The sequence below is a fragment of the Acinonyx jubatus genome, chromosome E1 (assembly GCF_027475565.1).
Source record: "Acinonyx jubatus isolate Ajub_Pintada_27869175 chromosome E1, VMU_Ajub_asm_v1.0, whole genome shotgun sequence".
NCBI lineage: Eukaryota > Metazoa > Chordata > Mammalia > Carnivora > Felidae > Acinonyx > Acinonyx jubatus.
Window position 1 is genome coordinate 45,527,014 of NC_069397.1, and position 21,199 is coordinate 45,548,212.

Below are 21,199 nucleotides of genomic sequence, written 5' to 3' on the forward strand. Positions count from 1 at the left end.
CTCTCTCAAAAATAAATAAACATAAACAAAATTTAATTAAAAAAAAAAAGAAAAAAGGTCAGACTGCAAAATACATGATTTCATTAAATCAAAACAAAAAGAGTATGCGAGTATGTATATACACTCACATATGCAGGAATTTAAAAAAGGAACAAAACTAAGATATATATCAAAATCATTAGTTCCTTTCACTAGTGTGATAAAAAACTTTTTTTCTTTCAGTTTCCTCTGTTTTTAAAACGCTGACCATGTATTTCTTTTCAATAAGGTAAAAAGTTCATGAAACTAGAAAACAAACAGTATTTTGGACCCTTAGGATTTTTCCCCTTGATTTTTTTGCTTTTTGTTTTTTGGGTTTTGTTTTTTTTGTTTTTTGTTTTGTTTTTTTTTTTTTTTTGCAATAAAAAGAGATGATGCCATTTTTTGAACATTCTTATTTAAACAAAGAGGAGGAAAAAACCTTTTAACAGAGAAATGAAACCAGCTTTGAATACAAAAAAAAAAATACAAAAAACAAAACAAAATAAAACAGAAAACGAGTTGTGCGGAGTTGGAGGAATTAAAACTCTTGTCTCTGCTGGTAGGGATGTAAAATGGTGCAGCCACTGTGGAAACCAGTATGGCAGTTCCCAAAAAAATTAAAAATAGAATTACCGTAGGAGCCAGCGCTCCCACTTTGGGGTATATATCCAAAAGAGTTGAAAACAAGATCTCAAAAAGCTATCTATAACATCCATGTTCGTAGCAGCATTATTCAGTATAACTAAAATGTGGAGGCAACCCACGTGCCCATTGACGGATGAATGGATAAGGAAAAAGTAGTATATACGTATAATGGAATATTACTTGGCCTTGAAAGGAAAGGAACTTCAGACTAATTCTGATTATGCTAAGTAAAACAAGCCAGCCACAAAAAGACAACTACTGTCTGATTCCACTTATATGAGGTAGTCGGGAGTATTCAAAATTGAAAAGACAGAGTGGAACTATGGTTGCAGGCTCCGGAGGCAGAAGAATGAGGAGCTACTGTTTAAGGTATAGAGTTTCTGTGGGCAAGATAAAAAGAGTTCCAGGGATGGACTGCGGTGATGGCTGCATAACAATGTGAATATGTTTAATGCCACTGAACTGTATATTTAGAAATGGTTCAGATGGTGGGGTGCCTGGGTGGCTCAGTTGGTTAAGCATCTGACTCCTGACGTCAGCTCAGGTCATGATCTTGTGGTTCATGAGTTCGAGCCCCGCACTGGGCTCCACACTGTCAGTGCGAAGCCTGCTTGGAAGTCCCTCTCTCTCTCTCTCTCTCTCTCTCTCTCTCTCTCTCTCTCTGCCCCTCTCCTGCTCTGTCTCTCAAAATAAATAAATTAAAAAAAAAATGTTTGGATGATAAGTTGTATGTTATTTGTATTTTACCACAATTAAAAAAGCATATATATATGTATATATATATACATACACAAAACACGTATATGTGCCTATGACTTACAAACTATACAAGCTACAACTGTATATATATATTTCCAAATATTTTGAAACATACACAAAACCCTAAAGTTTTTAAAATATGTACAAATACAAATGGAAGTGCTAATATTTTCTTCCTGCACCCTAACGGATCTTCCCGGCCCCCCTAAGGAGGCCCGAACCCTGAGACTGTCACGCACCGGAAGGTGATGTCTCTCTCTCTCTCTCCAGCCCACACCTCACTGTGCGCACAGGAAAGAGCAGTACCATCAGTAACCACCCCCCCGCCGACACCAGTTTGCCTTCTCTTCCTCCTGTCCTTCTCTGGCTTTCCAGGAGTGCTGAACCCTTCTCCGAGGGCCGCAAGCACATGCAATCCTAACAGACTCGGCAAGTAGCAAATCCCTGGAAAGTTTAGAGAGAGACTGAAATCCGAACCGCATGTAAATGCTACTCACTGGCACCGTGGAGGATCCTTGAAAAACTCCTCAGTGAACTGGTAAAACTTGAATTAGAATGAGGTTTACCAGAGAAGTCTCCTGGGTGCCCCTGGAGTGAGGAGAATCCAAAGCCTTAAAAATACTGCTTATGTGAAAACCATGACCGTCAACTAAAAGACCATTAAGTTGGATCTAAAATCAGGCTGTTTGGGGGAGAACGGTGGGGGGCGCTAGCGGCTGCTGCAGAGGGACTTACCTTCAGTATTTCCGGTTCTTTGATATCCAGGGACCTCGTGTTCCAGTGTTGTAGGCTTTTATGTAACCTGTGATATTTATGAGCACTTGGTGGTGTAAAAAACCAGATCATGCAAACCGCAGTCATGAACCCAAGGCCAATTCCCAGAAAGAGTCCGCTCACGTAATGGGGGAGGGGGAGGATGAGGTACCCATAGACACACATGATAAAGAAGCCCAGCGTCTTCACCGGCAGCTCCGCGTGCTGCACGGCCGAGTGGGCCTCGTCCTCACTGTCCAGAGTCGGACCGTCATCCGCCGGCACCTCGGGCCCGGCAGGGAGATCCGGGAGCTTGTCCGGCGCGCTCTCCACCTCCGCTTCCAAATCAAAGTCCTCGGTGTACAGTTCGCAAAACTCCTCATCCTCTTTGCTCACCAAGGCAGACAAGGAACATTTCTCAAGCACCAGGGAGCTTGTCTTCAGGCCTAAGTCCTTCAGACTGCCGCCCTGGGAACTCTTCGGTTCCGCCTCTCTTGAGGGCGGCTCATCGGAGGACCTGGGGGGGTCACTTCCGGGGCCGCTGGGGTCACTCCCATAGGGGTCCCCCTCGGAGTCACACTCCTCTTCCTTGATGCTGTAGTTGTTATTGCTTTCCAAGTGACCGTTCAAGCTGGACAGATTGGAGAGTTCTGAAGCACTTGAAGATAAGGCTTTGGGCCTGTGGCTGCCACTTTCCTCCCCTATAATTTTACTAAGGAGCTGAAAAGGCTCATAGATGACTTCTGAAAGGCGACGCTTAGTGTCTTCGATTTTAGCCTCCATCTCGGGCACTTTAAAAAAGGAGCGCGTATCGGAGGGAGAAGTCAGTGGGGAAGAAGGCGCAGTTTTGGAATCTCCACCTGTGCTCCGTGGCTGTGTGAACTGCTTGAACAGGTGTAAATTGAGCTTGGAGTCCGGTGGTTTATAGGACACGGTATCCGACTCCTGCCTGGAGGTGTCTGTGGACAGAGACTTGACTAATGTCTTCATCAAGTGCCTGTGCCTCGAGGGGTGTGGGGACTCTTTTGGCTCCACCTCGGTCGACAGGGACTTCACAAGGCTCATGAAGGGTTTTGCGCTGGAGAGGGTGGAGGCTGAGGCACTGGACGACAGGATAGGAGACTTGGAAGGAGAAGACAATGGGGAGGAAGAACTGGTTTTCTGCTCAGAAAGGGATGACACACTGGGAGAGCTAGCTAAGGGCCCGGATGAAGATGACCCTGGGGACAGAGCCAATGGCACTGTACTTAATACTTGCACTGCCGGAGGAGGGGACTCCAACAGCTTTACAGTGTTCGCGGAGACGGGCAAAATGGCAGGGGACACGGACAGTCCATCTGCCAGGATGGGCTGAGCAGCAGGGCCAGTGGAGTCATAGCCACCCTGGGGTTCAAGATAGAGGTCTTCCTTGGCCTCGAGCCCCGTTACAATGCTTTGGTCATCCAGCCCCTCCTCGAGGTACTCCCTGAACTCCTCCTCTTCTTCCTCCTCCTCCTCCCCGGATGCCGAGAAGTGAATGGCGATAGTGTCTCGGGACACGGACCTCTGCACGTGCACTCTGGGGGCTGATGGTTTTGGCATGTCAATGGTTTTCTCGGCATGGCGACCATTCAGACTTGTCATTGCCGGCTTCACGAGGGCTCAGGCTCTGCAAAAACAGCAAGAAAACCAGAAGTCAGAAAGTCACTTCTCCACAGGAGAAACTGTCATGTGCACACTGGAGCACAGATGACGCTCACTTCCAAATGGTGATTATGCCTTGACTTGGCAGATGGCCACTGTTTGTCACTTGAGCAGGTCTGATGGTTTAATTTTCACCAGATAAATCCCAGTTAGGCATTCTCTTTTATGAGCAAACTCCAAACTGGTATTACAAATGCCATACGGTCTGTCTCACTTTCGCAACATCTGAGTAATCGTTTCCTCCCTCTTAACTGGCTCATTTCGATCAGCAATTCTAGGTTTCAACACTTAAAATACCTGTACAATAGAAGTTACCAGCATCACTTTCGAAGTCCAACGAGATAAAATGCGGCATCCTGGTGATTTTGAGGATCTTGGAACAAAAATTTCACCAGTGTTTTCTAGCTATAAAAAGCCAACCCAGGAGGATTATTGCTTCCATTGCAATTTTCTCAGCCATCCTAACAATTATTTGGTTTGCCTCTCCCACCAAGACTCCTACTATCTTGCCACTGCAAAGAAGCAGCAAAGTCTCCAAGGGCAGCAAGGGAAATCTGTCAATGAATTGCTATGACCTGTTGGCTTCTTTATTCCCCAAATGACAGAGTATTTAGGCAGCCATGAAGACATGGGCATATGCTGGGGCTTCAGGATAAAGGAAGCACATTTTAAACTGAATCCACGATTCAGAGGGCAGGAAAATTAAGGATCAATGCTGTAACCCACCACCAACCAAGAACTCTAAGGGCTACGGTCAGAGACGTGGAAGCCATGCTTTCTGCTCTTCTGGAGCTTAGCAGCCAGCTGGGGAGAAGACAGACACCTGGGCAGTGGAACTAAAGTCACCAAGCCGACTCTGTGACATCTAGTACATTACTTCTCTCCCCATTCACTAATGGGCACCACACATCATAACAGACCCTACAAAATGGAAATTAGCACCACAATCTGGAAAGAGACCCTGTCAAAGGAGCAGGAACACACTTGAGGAATGAATTTCAGGTGTTCTGAGGAGGCTGAGACCATTGTAGGAAGCAGGACACCGCGCTCAGTGTTTTAAACTGATGGGTCAGGGGCGCTTGGCTGGCTCAGTCGGCAGAGCTATGCAACTCAATCTCAGGACCATGAGTTCAACCCCATGTTGGGTGTGGAGCATACTAAATTAAAAAAAAAAAAAAAAACCATTAAAAAAATAAAATAATAAGCGGATGGGCAGGTTGTGACAGAAAGGGCATGATTAGAAAGAGGGGAAAAGGTGTGAAGATGAGCATGGGCATGGTTGTCCTGCCACACGGGTCTGTCCTTTACCTCCAAGGGTGTGGGTGGGGTGGGGTGCTGGGGAGCACTGGGAGACCACCGGTACAAGAGCAGCATCATGGGAAGTGGAAGAGCGGCCCCGGGAGCTGCCAAATAGGGCTTCTGGTACTTTCTCCTTTTCCAGTTGATTCTGTGGGACCCCGAACAAGCCTAAACTTCTCTGGTTCTCAGAACTGTCATCTGTAAAATGGAGAATCAAGAGTTCTTTCCAAATCTAAAATCCTACATGTTTATGACGATTGTTACCACCCAACGTAATACACTCAAACAAGTCATCTACCATCGACGATCAACATTACATTGCTTGCTTGTTTCTTCAATTTGAAGAACTCCCATATTGAAGTCTTCTGCCAAATATTAATTTCCAAAATGCTGGCAACTGATACTACTAACAGGAGAAAAGGCAAACCCATGGTGGGAGGGGGGCAGGCAACAGTGACCCTGGGTCCCTAGAACAGAAAATACCCCAACGATGACAAGAGTTACCATTCAAGGGCCCAGTCACAACATGGACACATCTGAAACTCCCCTTTTTTAGTATGAATACTTAAGAGAAATTACTTTCACTGAAACTTTCCAACAGAGCTTTGCCCCTGCTCATTCATGACCCTCAGACTCTCCTATCACCAGTGGATTCAGGAAAAGGACAGACAAAGCAGTTTAAATCCAAGAGCTGAGGGCAAGTTAGAAAGACAAAGCCTCCGGTCTAGGACCATCTTCCCGGTTATCTTTGAGCCAACAGGTTTGTAAGCTTAGTAAGAAAAATACCAAGTGCAACACATATTTTTCATTTGTCACCTAGTTTTATAAGGGCACTTTAAAAAGAAAATTATAGAGGTAATTTAAAAAGAAAAGGTTGATATTTGATAATTCTCAGTAGGCTGAAAAATGAGTTTCATTTAAATTGCCTTAATAACATCAAGGACCACGTGTAGGGCTCCGCTGTTCTGAGGCTGCCTGATGGCATGGTGGCTGCAAGTTAAAATGACTGTGGGCACACGTGCAAATACAGAGCACGATGTGGGGGCTGGACAGTGTGAGCTGGTCTTCTGGGGAGCAAGGCGAGAGTGGAGAGGCCTGTCCGTAGTTGAGGGTGGGAAGGCCTAGGAATCGGCAGGCAAAGTCAGGTCCAGGAAGGGGCCCACGGGAGAAAACAGTAGTGTATCCAGGAGCCTGTGGCACAGTGAGCAGGCACCTGCCCAGGAAGGAGCACCATCAGGGGCCTGCTTGCCCACCTCTCCACAGAGTCAGGCCCTGACTTGCCAGTTGAAGGGACCTCTGTTAATCTCTGATCAGACTGTCTCAAGGCCTGTGTCAGCCAGCAGGGCCCACGGGGGACTCCGTGGAGAGCTGGATGCCAGAGAGCCAGCTAAGGGCAGGCAGTGTGGCTCATCATCTAATGTCTCTCTCCTGGGCTCAGGTAAGTAGCCTGAGAGATCCAGAGTAAACTCCCCCAAATCCACCCTGACCATTTATTTCACTGGTGTGCTTTTTGTGTTTGTTTGCTTTTACAAATACATGCCACGTGAGGCCAGAGCAGCACTGCTACTGCTTAAATACAAGAAAATCTCAGGGCTCTGTTCACTCATCTGCAAAGTGAGGGGATGAGACTAAAGAAAAGCTGCTTCTAGGACCAAAATTGCTGGATAATTGAGTGTCCTGGAACCAGAGTGGATACTATGGGTTCCAGACAACCCATCAAGTGGTCACTCCCTCTTCCTGGGGACTACTGCAAGCCTCCTCCTCTCTGTCCTCCCAGTGGCTGGCTGCTGGGGCCAGCAAAACTGACCCTCCCACAATCACAGCCCCGCAGGACAGCCAAGGTCAAGAGAAAAAAGCACCTGACTGTTGCCCAGGAAGATTATGTGGTTTGTTCAAGGCCACAGCACTGACTAAAGGAGGGGGAGGGAGGGACAGTTAGACATCGGCTTTTGACACTGATGTCCTGATGCCTTTTTCACCACAGCAAACTGCTTCCTCTAGCACATCACGCACATTCTTTATGACTGCTTTGTCCTAGTACCCACCGTCTGTGCTCCTCCACGGACAGCTCTCCCAGGAACTAAGGGCTCAGTTCTCAACAACCAGCCTGTGACCAGCTGCATGGAGAAATGGAGAGTCGTCTCATTGTCTCATTATCCATCCGACAACCTAGTATCCTAAAAAAGTACCTAGCTCACTAGCGCCTGCCCTCCACCACCCAAACTCAATTATAACTGGGCTTCAAAAAAGGAGACAACCTTATCAAGCCCTTGGGAACTGAAATGCCCGAAAAGGAAATTTCCTTCCCAACAGGTCTCCTTCTTCCAAAGCCACCAGCAGATCACAGGACCCCGGGCTTTGACCCTGACTCCTGAGTCCTCAGAGGGGGAGGGCCTATATCTTACGTTGCCATATAGGATTTCCTGCCAGAGATTCATTTAAGCAAAAGTCTGATTTGGTCATGAGCAAAGTGGGGCTGAAGATTTACTGTGTCCAGCCCCAGAATGGATGGGAAAGTTAGAGACAACACTGAAAAACTGAGGCCGGAGGTCCGGTGTCTGGGAGGGCAAGCTGTATTATCAGGCTCACCATTCTGCTTAAAACTAACACTGAATTCAATATTAAAAAGAAAGGGGAAAAAAAAAAACCCGGAAACTTATGAAAAGCACTGAAATCTTAACAACTGGGAAAGGAATAACCAGGCCGAGACTATGGAAAATGGGAACCCGGAGAAGAGCTCTGGAGAAGCCATTCTTGCCCTCAAAACACTGGATGATTCTGACAAATGGGAACTATTTATTTCCTTTTTTTTTTTAAATGTTTATTTTTGAGAGAGAGAGAGAGAGAGAGAGAGAGAGAGAGAGAGAGAAGTGTGAGTGGGGGAGGGGCAGAGAGAGGGGGAGACAGAATCTGAAGCAGGCCCCAGGCTCTGAGCTGTCAGCACAGAGCCGGAGGCAGAGCTTGAACTCATGAACCGTGAAATCATGACCTGAGCCGAGGTTGGTCGCCCAACCGACTGAGCCACCCAGGCGCCCCAGGAACTTGAATTTTAGTGCTCTTCTGAGCAGAAATCAAAGTTCAGGGCTGGCTGAGATACAGCACTAGCTGAAGACCCTTCCACAATGAGCTGCTCCAGAGGGCTACACGTGCTCAGCAGTGGGTGAACAAGGAGCAAACCGGCCCTCTTCGAGTTGAGAGCTTTGAGAACATAACACTAAGTGAAGTACGCTGGTCACAAAAAGCCAAATGCTGTGTGATTCCACTTATTTGAGCTTTCTCAAGTAGTCAGCTTCATAGAAACACAGAGTAGAAGGCAGTTACTGGGGGTTGGGGAAGGGGAGACGAGGAGATGTCTCACGGGCACAGACTTTCAGTTTTGTATGATGAAGAAGTTTTGGAGACTGGTTGCAAAACAATGTGGATCTACTTAACGCTACTGAATTGTACACCTAAAGAGTTAAGATGGTAAATTTAATGCTATGTATATTTAACCACAAATTGGGAATAAAAAATATTTTGAAAAATATTCATTCAAAACTTCACAATGACGTGATATTAACACTTTGAACTACTTATCATGCCAACTAAAACAATTCTATTCAAAAAGCTCACACTGTTCTTTAGTATTTACCATACGGTTACATTTTTAGGTAACAAGTGCAATTGTATTTATGCTCCCATACTTTGTGGGGGTCAAAAAAACTTTAGAGCCCAATGCCCCCTGCACCTTACCCATGTATGTTTCAGGGAAAAAGGGTATTTGAAACTCTTTTGCTGATGGGTCTTTCCCGAGGTCTTGACTGCAATTCTCCATTAAAGTTACTATGCCTTGTAAAGATGGTCACTGCTCTCATTAAGACTGAGAAAGCTTCAAAGAAGGGCTTCTCTCCCTAGCATTTACGCAGGATTCTATCCTAGCCAGTCTAAACACAAGGAATAAATCAATGGCTCTCATCTAACCTGAGCTTATCAAAAACAAAGACCTTAAACAGGAAGGTAGTAGCCAACTGCCCTATCATGAAGTCTGTGAGGCTCTCAAACTTAGTACAGTTAGAGTTAGAATATGAAACATCCATGAAATTTATTTTATTTCTAGTCACTCAAATAGGTTATTGTCGTTAATTAGGCCATGAAAAACCAATCAATGATAAATCACACTATATAATGAAAGATGAACAACTATTTCAAGACTCAATTTTGGCATTTATTAACTCAAATATAATAACCTCCCTGAATTCTGGTGATTTTTTTTTTTTTTTTTTGCGGGGGGAGGGGGCTAATATTCTAATAAAAACTGCCCTTCCTACCTCCATCTGTATTTGAAACAATTCAATCCTGGGATTTTATAGAGCCATAAAAAGAGAAAATAGCTCCTTCCAGGCTGCTCACTTATCAGAAACCCATCCCACTTGGTCCTCCCACATTAAAACAAATAGTGATGTGGCCATTATGATTAACATTATTATTACTTTCTAATTCATATACTAGATTAGAAGGAGTGCGGGAGGAAGGAAAAAGTCAGAGGGGGAAGCAAGGAGGGAAGAGAGTGATTTTGACTGCGAATGGAACTGGTTTCCAGATAAAGTGTGTACAGTAACACAGCAGATCTTAGGAAACAAGCCTGTTTGGAATATGCCTCATTTCTCAGGAGCATCACTAATCCTTCAAGATCATTATTAAAATGCTTTGTCTTTGTAAAATTCAGCCTGTTAGATATTTGCGGCCTCTGAACAAGCTTGCACTTGGACATATGATGTATGAATACCATCTGCTAGCATGGGTTGAGTCAGTCAATAGTTTTAATTCAAAAACTTCTCTTGGCAGGGGAATAGAAGCAAGCTGCATTGTGTTGCAGAGGATGGCTTAATACCTCTTATCTGTGCATTTTTTAATAGGATTTGGTTTTATAAAAAATACAAAAGAGGCCTTAAGACTCCATTTTTCCACCTTGATGCTGCTGAGGAAACAGGTGAATCTAGTCAAACCCACCATAGTAGAAAGGTCTGATTTAGTCTAAAAATCTCAAGTGCATCTTAACAGCTATCCCTTGATTCATTTAAATTCAATGAAGCAGCTGAGAATTGCCAGCAGCCATTCTAATCTGTTAATACTCCACCTCGCAAACAAAAACCAATATTGACATTATAGATAATGAACTAGCTCGGGCCTTCGTTTCATTTAAGAAAAGAAAAGAAAGAGAAAAGAAAGTACTCTACTTCCAGCACAAGCAACCCTCTCAAGACACTTGGACTGACTGTTAGAAACTCAGAATGCCTTTCCCATTAGTTCTTAGATTCGGAGACCCACCCTCCAAAGTTTCTTCCAGCCTGGCAGGGTTCAGCACCACAAACAACACAACACAGGTTTTATAACTGCTAATAAACAACAGTTCCACCCTCTTGGGCCACAAGGCATGGACCTTTTACCGGCCGCAAAGAAGGTCTAGCTGGGAAGAATGCCATATCCACGGAGGAAAAAGGTGTTCAAACGCATCAACACGATTAGAATTTTGCTTTACAGACTGCTAGATAGATCTAATAATGAAATCCAAGTTCAGTTCACAGTAACTCATTCAAAACCAGGTCATGCCTCCAGCACAACCACACAAGGTCTATGGAGGTTTACAAAGGTTAACGCCGGTGCCACCCACTGTGGGGAACTCAAGGAGACAACAGATGGACGTCGTGTATGACATCTATACGAAAGCAAAAAGGCCCTAGAGTAAAATAAAAACCTAGAACAGGTATGCCCAAATCAGATGGTGCTAATTAAGTCAAGAAGTCTGGGAATAATTTTTTTTTTTTTTTTTTTTAAGCAGAAAAGTTATGGCTGGGGGCGCCTGGGTGGCTCAGTCGGTTGAGTGTCTGACTTCAGCTCAGGTCATGATCTCGCGGTCTGTGAGTTCAAGCCCCGCATCAGTCTCTGTGCTGACAGCTCAGAGCCTGGAGCCTGCTTTGGATTCTGTGTATCCTTCTCTCTCTCTCTGCCCCTCCCCTGCTCATGCCCTGTCTCTCTCTGTGTCAAAAATAAACAAACATTAAAAAAAAAAATTTAAAAAAAAAAGAAAGAAAGAAAGTTATGGCTGCGGCCTACACATGAAAAGAATATTGCAGTTATGAAGCATCAGAGCATGGAAAGGCACAGAGATAGGAACAAAAGGGTCGCTGAATGGTTGGGTTAGCTATGGCCGAGGGGCTGCGCTGGGGGGTGTGGGAGGAAGGCTAATATTTGAATTAAGGGCAGGGAATCAATTATTCAAAACCTTGAAAGGCTAAGCATTTGGATTTATACTTATTTATTTTTTTTGAGAGAGAGAGCGTGCATGAGTGGGGAAGAGGCAGAGAGAGAGAGGGAGGGAGAGAGAGAATCCCAAGCAGGCTCCACATTCAGCATGAAGATTAACGTGGGGCTTGATCCCATGACCCATGAGATCACAACCTGAGCTGAAACCAAGAGTTGGATGCTCAACCGACTGAGCTACCCATATGCCCCTGGGTTTGTATTTAAATCTTAGGAAACAGAACCCCTGTAGATTCTTGAGAGGTGTGAGAGATGTTTTTGTTCAGGTGAGTGAGTGCCTGGAAGCTAGGAGGCAGGTGCTGGAAATCTGGAAGAAGGGTAAGAAAAGAGTCGTTAGTGGCTGTGTTCACCAAATAACACATTTCAAAAGCTGATGTTCATGGGGTCTAACGTTAACAACACGCAAATCTGGGAAAGAGTTATAGTGCTCCTTATTCAGTTTTTATTTTTTGCAACTATTTTAAATACTGAAATTATTTCTAAATTAAAAAAAAAAAAAAACATCAAAAAGGAGGACCCGGTGGCTTAGTTGGTTAAGCGTCCAACTCTTGGTTTCGGCTCAGATCACGATCTCACGGTTTTTGAGTTTGATCCCCACATCAGGCTCTGTGCTGACAGTGTGGAGCCTGCTTAGGACTCTCTCTCTCTCTCTCTTTCTCTCTTTCTCTCTCTGTTCCTTCAACACTTGTGCTCTCCCCCCTCTCTCTCAAAATAAATAAATAAACTTTAAAAATAACAACAACAAAAGCAGCGTTCCTCACCATTATTTGCCTTTGGATCTCTTGGCAAACGTTGCTCCCTCCTGCCTCCCACTGTTGTACCAGTCAGAATGATCAAGGCCAGTTACAGGTAGTAACAGGAGGCAGCCTAAGTTTTACCTTCCTTGAACTTTTTAAAATTTTATTTTGAGATAATTATAGGCTCACAGTAAGTTGCAAAGGAAGTGCAAAGAGGTGCTGTGTACCTTTCACCAACCATTCCTTAAATTTTCAAGCCAAATCAATTCCAAGTGGTTAAGAAGTCAGGTTTTAGGGGTGCCTAGGTGGCTCAGTCCATGGAGCATCCGACTTCAGCTCAGGTCATGATCTTGCAGTTTGTGGGTTCAAGCCCCAAGTTAGGCTCCACACTTACAGGGCGGAGCCTGCTTGGGATTCTCTCTTTCTCTTCCCAGCTCTCTCTCTCTGCCCCTCCCCCACACAAGTGTATGCTTGTGTGCTCGTGCACATACTGTCTCTCAAAATAAATAAACTTAAGAAAGAAAGAAAGAAAGAAAGAAAGAAAGAAAGAAAGAAAGAAAGAAAGAAAGAAAGAAAGAAAGAAAGGAAGAAAGAAATCAGGTGTTAACCACAGACCACCAATTCATCCCTGTAAGAAAAAGGCATCTACCTGAGAGTGGAACTTGCCCTTATAAGGACTTTCTGATAGTCTTTCTTAAGGTCTTAAATGGTCAAGTTTAGGAAGGTATCATCAATAGATAATTCCCAATACAGCATCAATAGATACGTAAACAGGCAATTCAACTAAAAGTTCAAATGGCCAATGAACAAACAAACAAAAAAGGTTCAGCTCACTGAAAGCAACAGATAGCTGGGAAACAAATCAGTGAAACAATTTTAGTCATCGAAAACCATCACTGAAATATAAACTGTGATGCTCTCAAAGGCACACTGAGACAAACTGATTATTGTTGCCCTAATGGTTGGAACATGATTAGTAAAAAACTTTTCTGAAAACAATTTTGCAGTAACTATTAAGTCCCTCAATAATGTTCATTCCATACATGCACTAGGCAAAATCAGAGGTGGGTGGAGGGCGCCTGGGTGGCTCAGTCATTTAAGCGTCAGGCTCTTGATCTGGGCTCAGGTCATGATCTCACGGTCCTGAGATGGAGCCCTGTGTCTGGCTCCACACTGGGCGTGGAGCCTGCTTAAGATTCTCTCTCTCCCTCTGCCCCCCCCACCCCATGCTCTCGCGCTCACGCTCTCTCTCAAAAAAAAAAAAAAAAAAGAGGGCAGCAGGCAGCATTAATGCCAGTCTTCTCTATATAATGGGCATATCAGTAATTTTTACTTTCTAATTTTAGACCAAATACTTCCAAAATGTGGGGAAAAAAAATTACATGTAAATGCATGCCAATCTTTAAAATAAAATCACGATCTTTGGAATATAAAATTGTACTAGCCCTTCCCTCCCCCACCTTACCCATGAGAAAACTAAGGCACAGAAAAGATTCATTTTTATAAAATGAGTCACACCATATGTATACATGCGATCTGTTTTTATACACAAGACTCCACAGAGAAGTAATCTAGCACATGGGTATCAATGAGGCCTTTGGCTTCAGTTCCAATAACTTGGGAGGAGTGTGACTCTCAGGCAAATTAAAGCCTCTGTTTAAGGGTCTTAAGCCTTAAGCCTCTGTTTCTCCATCTGTAAAATGGGAACGGTAAAAGAGTGTTCAGATTAAATAAAACAATTTATGTAAGGCACTGAGCATGGTCCCTGGTATAGAACAAGCATTCCTTAAATGTTACCTGTGCTTGTAAGTATTTCCTCACATCAACAGAGATTCTTTTACACATGATTTTAAATAGCTAGATAAAATGAATATTCCACAACAGAACCATTTCATCACAGGATACTACTTGGAATTTTTTGCTGTTACAAACAGTGCTACAATACATTATGATTTTATACACAGATACACAGCCTTTGACTGCCTCTCTGATTACCTCCTCAGTAAATAGTTTTAGAAGCGGTATTAGGGGTTAAATAGCATATGTACAATTTTCGAAAAAACAGGTTTCAAGCTCATTGTAGAAACCTTCTAAAACAGATGTATGCAGAAGAAAAGTGAAATTTTCTCCTGCTCCCCTCGAATCAACAGTTTAGAATGTATCCTTCCTTCCAGTCGTTTTATTTGCGTTTATCAACACACACAAACACATAAAACTGTTTCTGTTTTTTTGTCTTCAATGAGATCATACTATACAGATTGCTTTGCAGTTTGTTTTTCACTTACTATTTCTTGGACTTCTCCCCATGCCTATCTATATAAGTCAGCAGGTACGCACACACACACATGCTTCTTCCACATAGTACAGATATACCATCATCCACTTACTCATTCCTTTGATAGAAATTTGAGGGGTTTTTTGAGTTTTCACTATCAGAAGCAATGCTGTCTTGAAAGGCCTTTCCTATAAATCTCGTATACAAGTGCAACTCTATCTGTAGGGTACATTCTTAGAGGTGGAATTGATGGCTCAAAGGAGGTGCCTGTTTACAATTTTGGAACTGTCTTGCCAATTCGCCCAATTTGCTAACGATGTATGAAGCATCCACCTTGAACTTTTGTCGAGACTGAACATCATTTTTAGTTTTTGTCCATCTGATTGATAGTAAAAAGGCATCTCAATGTTTTGATAATCACTTCAAGGTTTCCCCCCTCTGTTTCCCTTCTTCTGTTAACCAGTCATTCATACTTCTTGCTCAAGCATTTTTCCTACTCACTTTATGAGTCATGGACAGTTACCACTTTCTCTCCTGTGTGTTGCAATATTTTCCCCCATCTCTGATCTGACCTTTAACTTAATTTTTAAATATATAAAGTTTTCTATTTTGAGGTGTTGAATCTCTCAGTGTCTTACTTTACATTTCTGGGTTTTATACTTCCCAAGGACGCCTTCCCCATTCCATCAGCCTAAGAGCATTAGTCTCTGAAATCATTGCAGAAAATGATGACAATAAGCATATACAACACACATACTGTTCTCTGTTCCTCATACAAGGATCAAACTCTTTAGAAAAATGGACTGATACGAACAATAATTTCTCTGTATTTCCTAGCCATAATAAACGGTCAAGTATTTGGATCTTTCCCCTCCAAATCATATTAGTACACTAAGAAAACCTAGTTTATTTGTTTTTTTAAATTTATTTTATTTTATGTTTTTTACTTCTTAAAATTTACATCCAAATTAGTTAGCATGTAGTGCAACAATGATTTCAGGAGTAGATTCCTTATAGAAAACCTAGTTTATATATCTGAATCCATTCGTATCTACTGATTGCTTAGCTTTTCCACTCTCTGAGGAAGGAAGTAATGGGTGGAGGTAAGAGAATGTGACTTGAATGAAGGTTTCACAGAGGCATATGTGAGCTGGCCCTGGTAGACTTGACGGGCTAACCACAGAGACTCAGGGATTGAGAGTACATTCTAAGTGAGGGACAGACGATCAGGAAAGGGAAGGAGGCAAGAAACCCAAGACCATGATGAAGACCTTCAAAGTCACAAGGTACTGCATTCCTGGCAGAGGCATGGTCCTGGATGGCCAACTGGCCACACTGAGGTTCCTTCTAAAGAGGCCGACTTGCCTGCGGGCCCCGTCAGATAACATTCCCCCATCCTACTCAACCACCATTGTGGATGTGACAGGGAAGGTCTTGAGCTGAGGGCAGGCTAGTGATAGACCAAGTCCAAAAGTTCCACCCAAGTGTGAGATTCTGATAATTGTTCAGTTGGTAGAAGCATCAGCCACTGAAAATTCATACCTAGTGAAGCCATGAGGCAGCAGGGTCAGGAGCTCGGAGGGAGACCATGCCACTCAAATGACAGTGATGGAGCTCACCCACTTCACCTCCCTGGGCCTTGGGTTTTTTCACTGTAAACTGAGGGGACCCTCCTGGTCTTCAAGGAATTTTCCAGAAAGCTCTAAATTCTCTATGTCTATGGTTCTATGATTCAATATTCATGGAACAGAACCTAGAGTCTTATTTTCTCATTTTGCCAAGAGAAATTCTTGGCAATTGCTCAAGTCAAGTAAAGGAAACCAGAATACACTTGAACTGATTGATGTGTCTAAGGCAATTAAGTCAAAATATTTTTCTAATAATATTGAAACAGTTCATCTCACGTTAAGAAATACTTCTAGACCTTGCCTTGCTTAGACCAGCTGTGGAAACATCCCTCACTTCTTCTGGTCATAGGTGGAGAGTTCGCTGAGTCTCCAAAAGACGAGATGCAGATACTCAGCGCTTGTGTGTGTGCCGTGGCAACAGAAAGCTTCACTCTCTTTTGGATTCAAATTATTCCTCCTCCAGGTTCCCACCTATCCTTACAGGGACACAACTCCATACCCTCTCACAACAAATGATCTCCCTCCTCCACTGCCTAGCGTTTTTGTTTTTGTTTTCAAATGGGAAGAGAGCAAGGTAAGAGAAAGAGAAGGGCTGGCCTAGTTTTTAAGATGAAACCACCATGTGTATTTTCAGACCAAACCACCATGTGTACCACCCTCTCTAAATCATTAACACTGCTATCCACTGCCTGTGAGGCGTCCCCACCCCCAGGCCTGCGAGTCACTCCCACTGCCATGGACCTCTCCATGGACCTCTATCCCACCTGCGGTGGGGGGTTGGGGGACGGACTTCTCCAGATCCCAGTCAGGAGGGGACTGTAGCATGCAGACCTGGACTAGGACATCGCTGTGTCCAGGAAATTCCTGAATGAGCTCACTGATTTCTTAGTCAGATCTCCTAGTGGTGCGATTCCAGGCCTTGTCTCTCATCCAGGCCTCCAGTTTTGTCTCCCTCCCTTCTCCCTCTAAGCAGATGGCCCTGCCCCTAATTCACTGGGAAGGTGGTAGGAGTTGCCATCTTGTCTCCCATACCCAATTATGTACACGAATCACTATTCTCATCCCTTGGCTAGAAATTCTTCTATCTGTTCCTCTCTAATCCACACCCACACACAGAGCTTATCTAGGTCCAAAGAGGTCTAATTCTAAACTGAATGGATCCATTTGTCCCCTCATTCCTGCCCACCCAACCCCACCCCACACTAGGGACCACTGATTCTCCAACCACCAAGGATCCAACCCCTAAGGTCATCTCTGATGTTCCCTTCTTTATTCTCCAAACCTCTTTTCTTGACGAGTTCTTTTATCACCTCACACCTCAACATTTCTTTCTGGCTTCATCCCCTGTCCCATCTCCACCCACATGGCATCCTGCCACCAGGCTTGTCTTCTTTAAACACTACTCTCATCACGTCATTCTTCTGCTCAAAAACCTTTCTTGTTCTTGCGTCTTTTTGGCTTTCAGGGTCCAACATTACATGGCCACCCTCTCTCTCAACCTTACTTTCCGTTACTCTCCAACGTGTTCCCAACATTCTGGTTGGGTTTGATGAACTATCTCCTCCTTCCCACCTCCATTCATGCAGCTCTCTGTATTGGAAATGCCTTGCCTTGTCAAGCGCTAGCATCCTCCATGAAGCCAGTGATGCTTGAATTGAACCCCAGGCCTTCCTCCTAGACAACTCCAGCCTCCCAGCTGACCCCCTACAACATTTATGCCACGCAAGTGATCATAGAAAGTGTATTCTCAACCAAGAGTAGTTGACTTTCACAGGTTCATCAGTAAGTCAGTTGTGTGAAATTCAAAATCCATTTATCCTGAAGGAAAATACATGGGAAATAGGTTCTAGGCCATGAAATGTATGCAATCCACAGTGTAACTTAACCGTGATACAAATGTACCTTTCCAACCACGCAGAAGATAACTCAAAAGAAAAACACATTCTGAATTCAGATAATTCCAGGACGAAGGCCTCTGTCCGTACTCCAGAAAGAGACAATTCTAGGGAATGGGAAGCCAAAAGCCAGAGTATAAATCGAAACACTTCTCATGCATCTGCCCCAACCAGACCTCTAGAATCTGAACTCCAATTTCCAATCTAGCCCAAGGACAGGAGTCTGTTTTAACTCATGTGCAAAATTTTCTCATTCAATAGAAGCAAGACCCTGGAAAAATACAGAGGAATTGGACCTGTCTCTAACCCTAGACACATAGGAGCCAGGTAGCTGTCAGAGGACATGCTTCCTCCTGGGGCACCTCCATGCAGCAGCAGAACTGCTTTGGTGGCTTCCAAGCATCGCCATGGCAAAAGGCATCAGGGAGAACACGGGGAAAAAATATTTTTTACTGTTTATTTTTAAGAGAGAGAGTATGAGCAGGGGAGGGGCAGAGAGAGAGGGAAACACAGAATCTGATGCAGGCTTCCGGCTCTGAGCTGTCAGCACAGAGCCCGACACGGGGCTCGAACTCACAAACCACGAGATCACGACCTGAGCCAAAGTCAGATGTTTAACCGACTGAGCCACCCAGGCGCCCCAAGAACATGGGGAAATTTTAAATTTGTCCAGAGAATAGAGCAGGGCACACAGATAACTTCTAATTAGGAACTTGGTGGCCACTCCTCAGTGGGGATTAGGTTCTAAGGTCAGTGCAAAAAGCAACCAATAGCCAAGATTTCCCCCACAAAGTACTGTATAAATGCTTCAGGTGACCTTGTGCAGTCACTGTTGTGCCAAGTCAAGTCTAAGAAACTTCAAGGCCAGCAAAAGGATGGAACTAAAGACAAGACTGAATGTGGTTGGCCGTTCACCCCACTCCGCCCCCAGGAAGGCTAACAAAACTCTAACGCAGATGGGAAGTTCCAGGAGCTCCCGCTCGCCTGCAGCATTTGCTCTTGTTTTAATGTCAAGTCTCTGTGACCTTACTACACATTAATAGGCGTGCTGGAAAGATTAAGGTGGAAGGTGGGGAGTTTTCTGAAGTCAGAGAAACCTGGTTAAGAATTCAAACTCAAGCATTCCAGCTTCAGATCCCTGCTACACTGCTTACCAGTGTGTGACTGGACAAATTACTGCAAAAAGCCTCTGTTTCTTTTGGAGAAAAATGGTGGTAACAGTGCCTACTTCAGAAGGGCTGCTGGGAAAATTAAGAAATAACATTTAGCATATGTAAATTCTTAGTATCAGCATCATCCACAGCAGGCGGGGCACATCTTCTTTATCCTTGCCCACTTCTTTATCCATGTTATCAAGGACCAAACGGCTGGTCTCCAGCCTCTCTAACCACCTAAACTAGAGACTGTCCTGTCTGACTTCAGGTTTAGTTCTGGCAACTGTGACCATTAAGAATTATAAACACAAGGGCAAAACATAACTATGGAAAGGTCTATAAATTGTAGTGCAACATGAAAAAGCAGAAGTTGGGATGGTGAGCATTAAAACAAACAAACAAGAAAGAACATACAACTAACAGGATCCTAGGAGGCTACAGAGACTAAATATTAACAGTCGGTGCTTTACTGTGAGTTGTATTTTTTGCTTTTACTGCAGGGCTGGTTAAAAGGACCACTTTTAAAATGAAGGTGCTGAATGAGGTCTGTGGTTCCACCAACCTCTTTTTTTCTGTCCCTTCCCCACTTTGGCCACATATTTTTGCCAGATTCTAGCAAATGATGTTTAACAGTGATTGGCTAATTCTGTTTACTATTTTTCCATTTCAATGCTGATCTAAATTTTAACCAATAATCCACATTCATAAAGGGTTTACAATAACATTATGAAATCAAATCACTGACACAGGTGTAATGATGATAAGCATTGCTAAGTAAGTAAGAAACCATCAGTTGCTTAACTCTGATAGTCAAGGTCAACCTCATTCTAAAAGGTAGTGAGAGAACATTCAGTTTAAGGAGGGAGACCTGATACTACCTCTAATAACAATGTCTAGAGTTAGACCAATCCTCTCTCAGAAATTCTTATTATGTCACCTACAGCCAATCAGAACTTGGAATCAGCATGAAACCATACAGGCTTGCAATTCCAAACAGAAGAAAAGAAACTTGATGATTTGGGTAGCTTTTGTGTCCTCATCCTGGGTAATGCATAGTTTCTATTAAGCCTTTTGAAACGCTGAAAATGGCCCCCTGGCTCCCATGGGGTTTCTTAGCAGGTGTCAGGTTGGAACCACCAGCCTAGGTCAGCTCTACCTAGGAAACTGGTGGGACAGCCGATTAGCCAGCTCTAAGCACCTTCTTATTCCTAGTAATCAAAGGGCAAATGAATCTTAGGATTGGGCGGAGGGGAAATGTACCAGAAAATCTTAGGAAATGTGTTCATGCAAAAGACTCAACCACCCCTGCCCATCTCAGGGCTTATCATAATTGAGAAGGGGGGGGGGGGGGAATCAGAAGACAAATAATTTGAAAAAATTCCCCAGTAATCACAGCCTATGTAGGTGAACACACATGCCCCCCAATATCTACCATGGAATTGAGACTCACTGGTCTAAATCAACTTAGAATATCAGGAACACATTATACTTACTAACTTACACACACACACATACACACACATGGGAAAGGGTGATGAAATCACCAGGAAGTCAATTGGAAATACAGTACCTGCCATTCCTAAGCACCAGTAACTAGTTGATCCAGTCTACATCTATGTTAGAAGGCACTGCCTTAGAAGCGACTGCTCTGTACCTACGGTAAAAGGGCGGGGAGGTGTCTCTCTGTCAAGGTTAATCAGTGAACTACCTCAGACCTGTAACAGTATAAATTGTGAAATCAAGAGAGCCTCATTTCAGATGAGGAATCAGAGGTGGGCCACTGCTTTCATGGGCATAGGACACAACTGGACTGAGTTTTGCTCTTGATCTTTGATACACCTGACTGCACTGTTTGCCCCTTGAGTTGTGGCCTCATCTCCTGGGGCTGGTCCTAGTTCCTGCTCCCCAACCCGACCCCAACCCAGACCCTAGGTATAGAGCTGACCCCAGCCAGAGAGGGCCTCCACAGCTGTCCATTCCTGAAGGTCTGTTTCATTGCTGTCTCAAGGACCAAAAGCAAGACAGAAGGCAGCAATGAAGGGCAAATGAA

At 44.0% G+C, this 21,199-nt stretch overlaps 1 protein-coding gene across 12 annotated transcripts in view; it reads right to left on the reverse strand.

Moving 5' to 3' along the window:
• TEX2 (testis expressed 2) overlaps window positions 1-21,199 on the reverse strand; it is a 104,606-nt gene that overhangs the window by 57,422 nt on the left and 25,985 nt on the right. For 5 of the 12 annotated variants that reach the window (XM_027048015.2, XM_027048010.2, XM_053212621.1 and 2 more), the window contains one exon: window positions 2,161-3,826. In XM_027048015.2, coding sequence (XP_026903816.2) covers window positions 2,161-3,801 — 1,641 coding nt within the window. In that variant the 5' untranslated portion in view covers window positions 3,802-3,826. Of the gene's footprint in view, window positions 1-2,160; window positions 3,827-5,169; window positions 5,359-7,205; window positions 7,278-16,014; window positions 17,184-21,199 lie in introns of those variants that run through there. The other 7 variants (XM_053212619.1, XM_027048011.2, XM_027048012.2 and 4 more) reach the window with 4 other exon arrangements.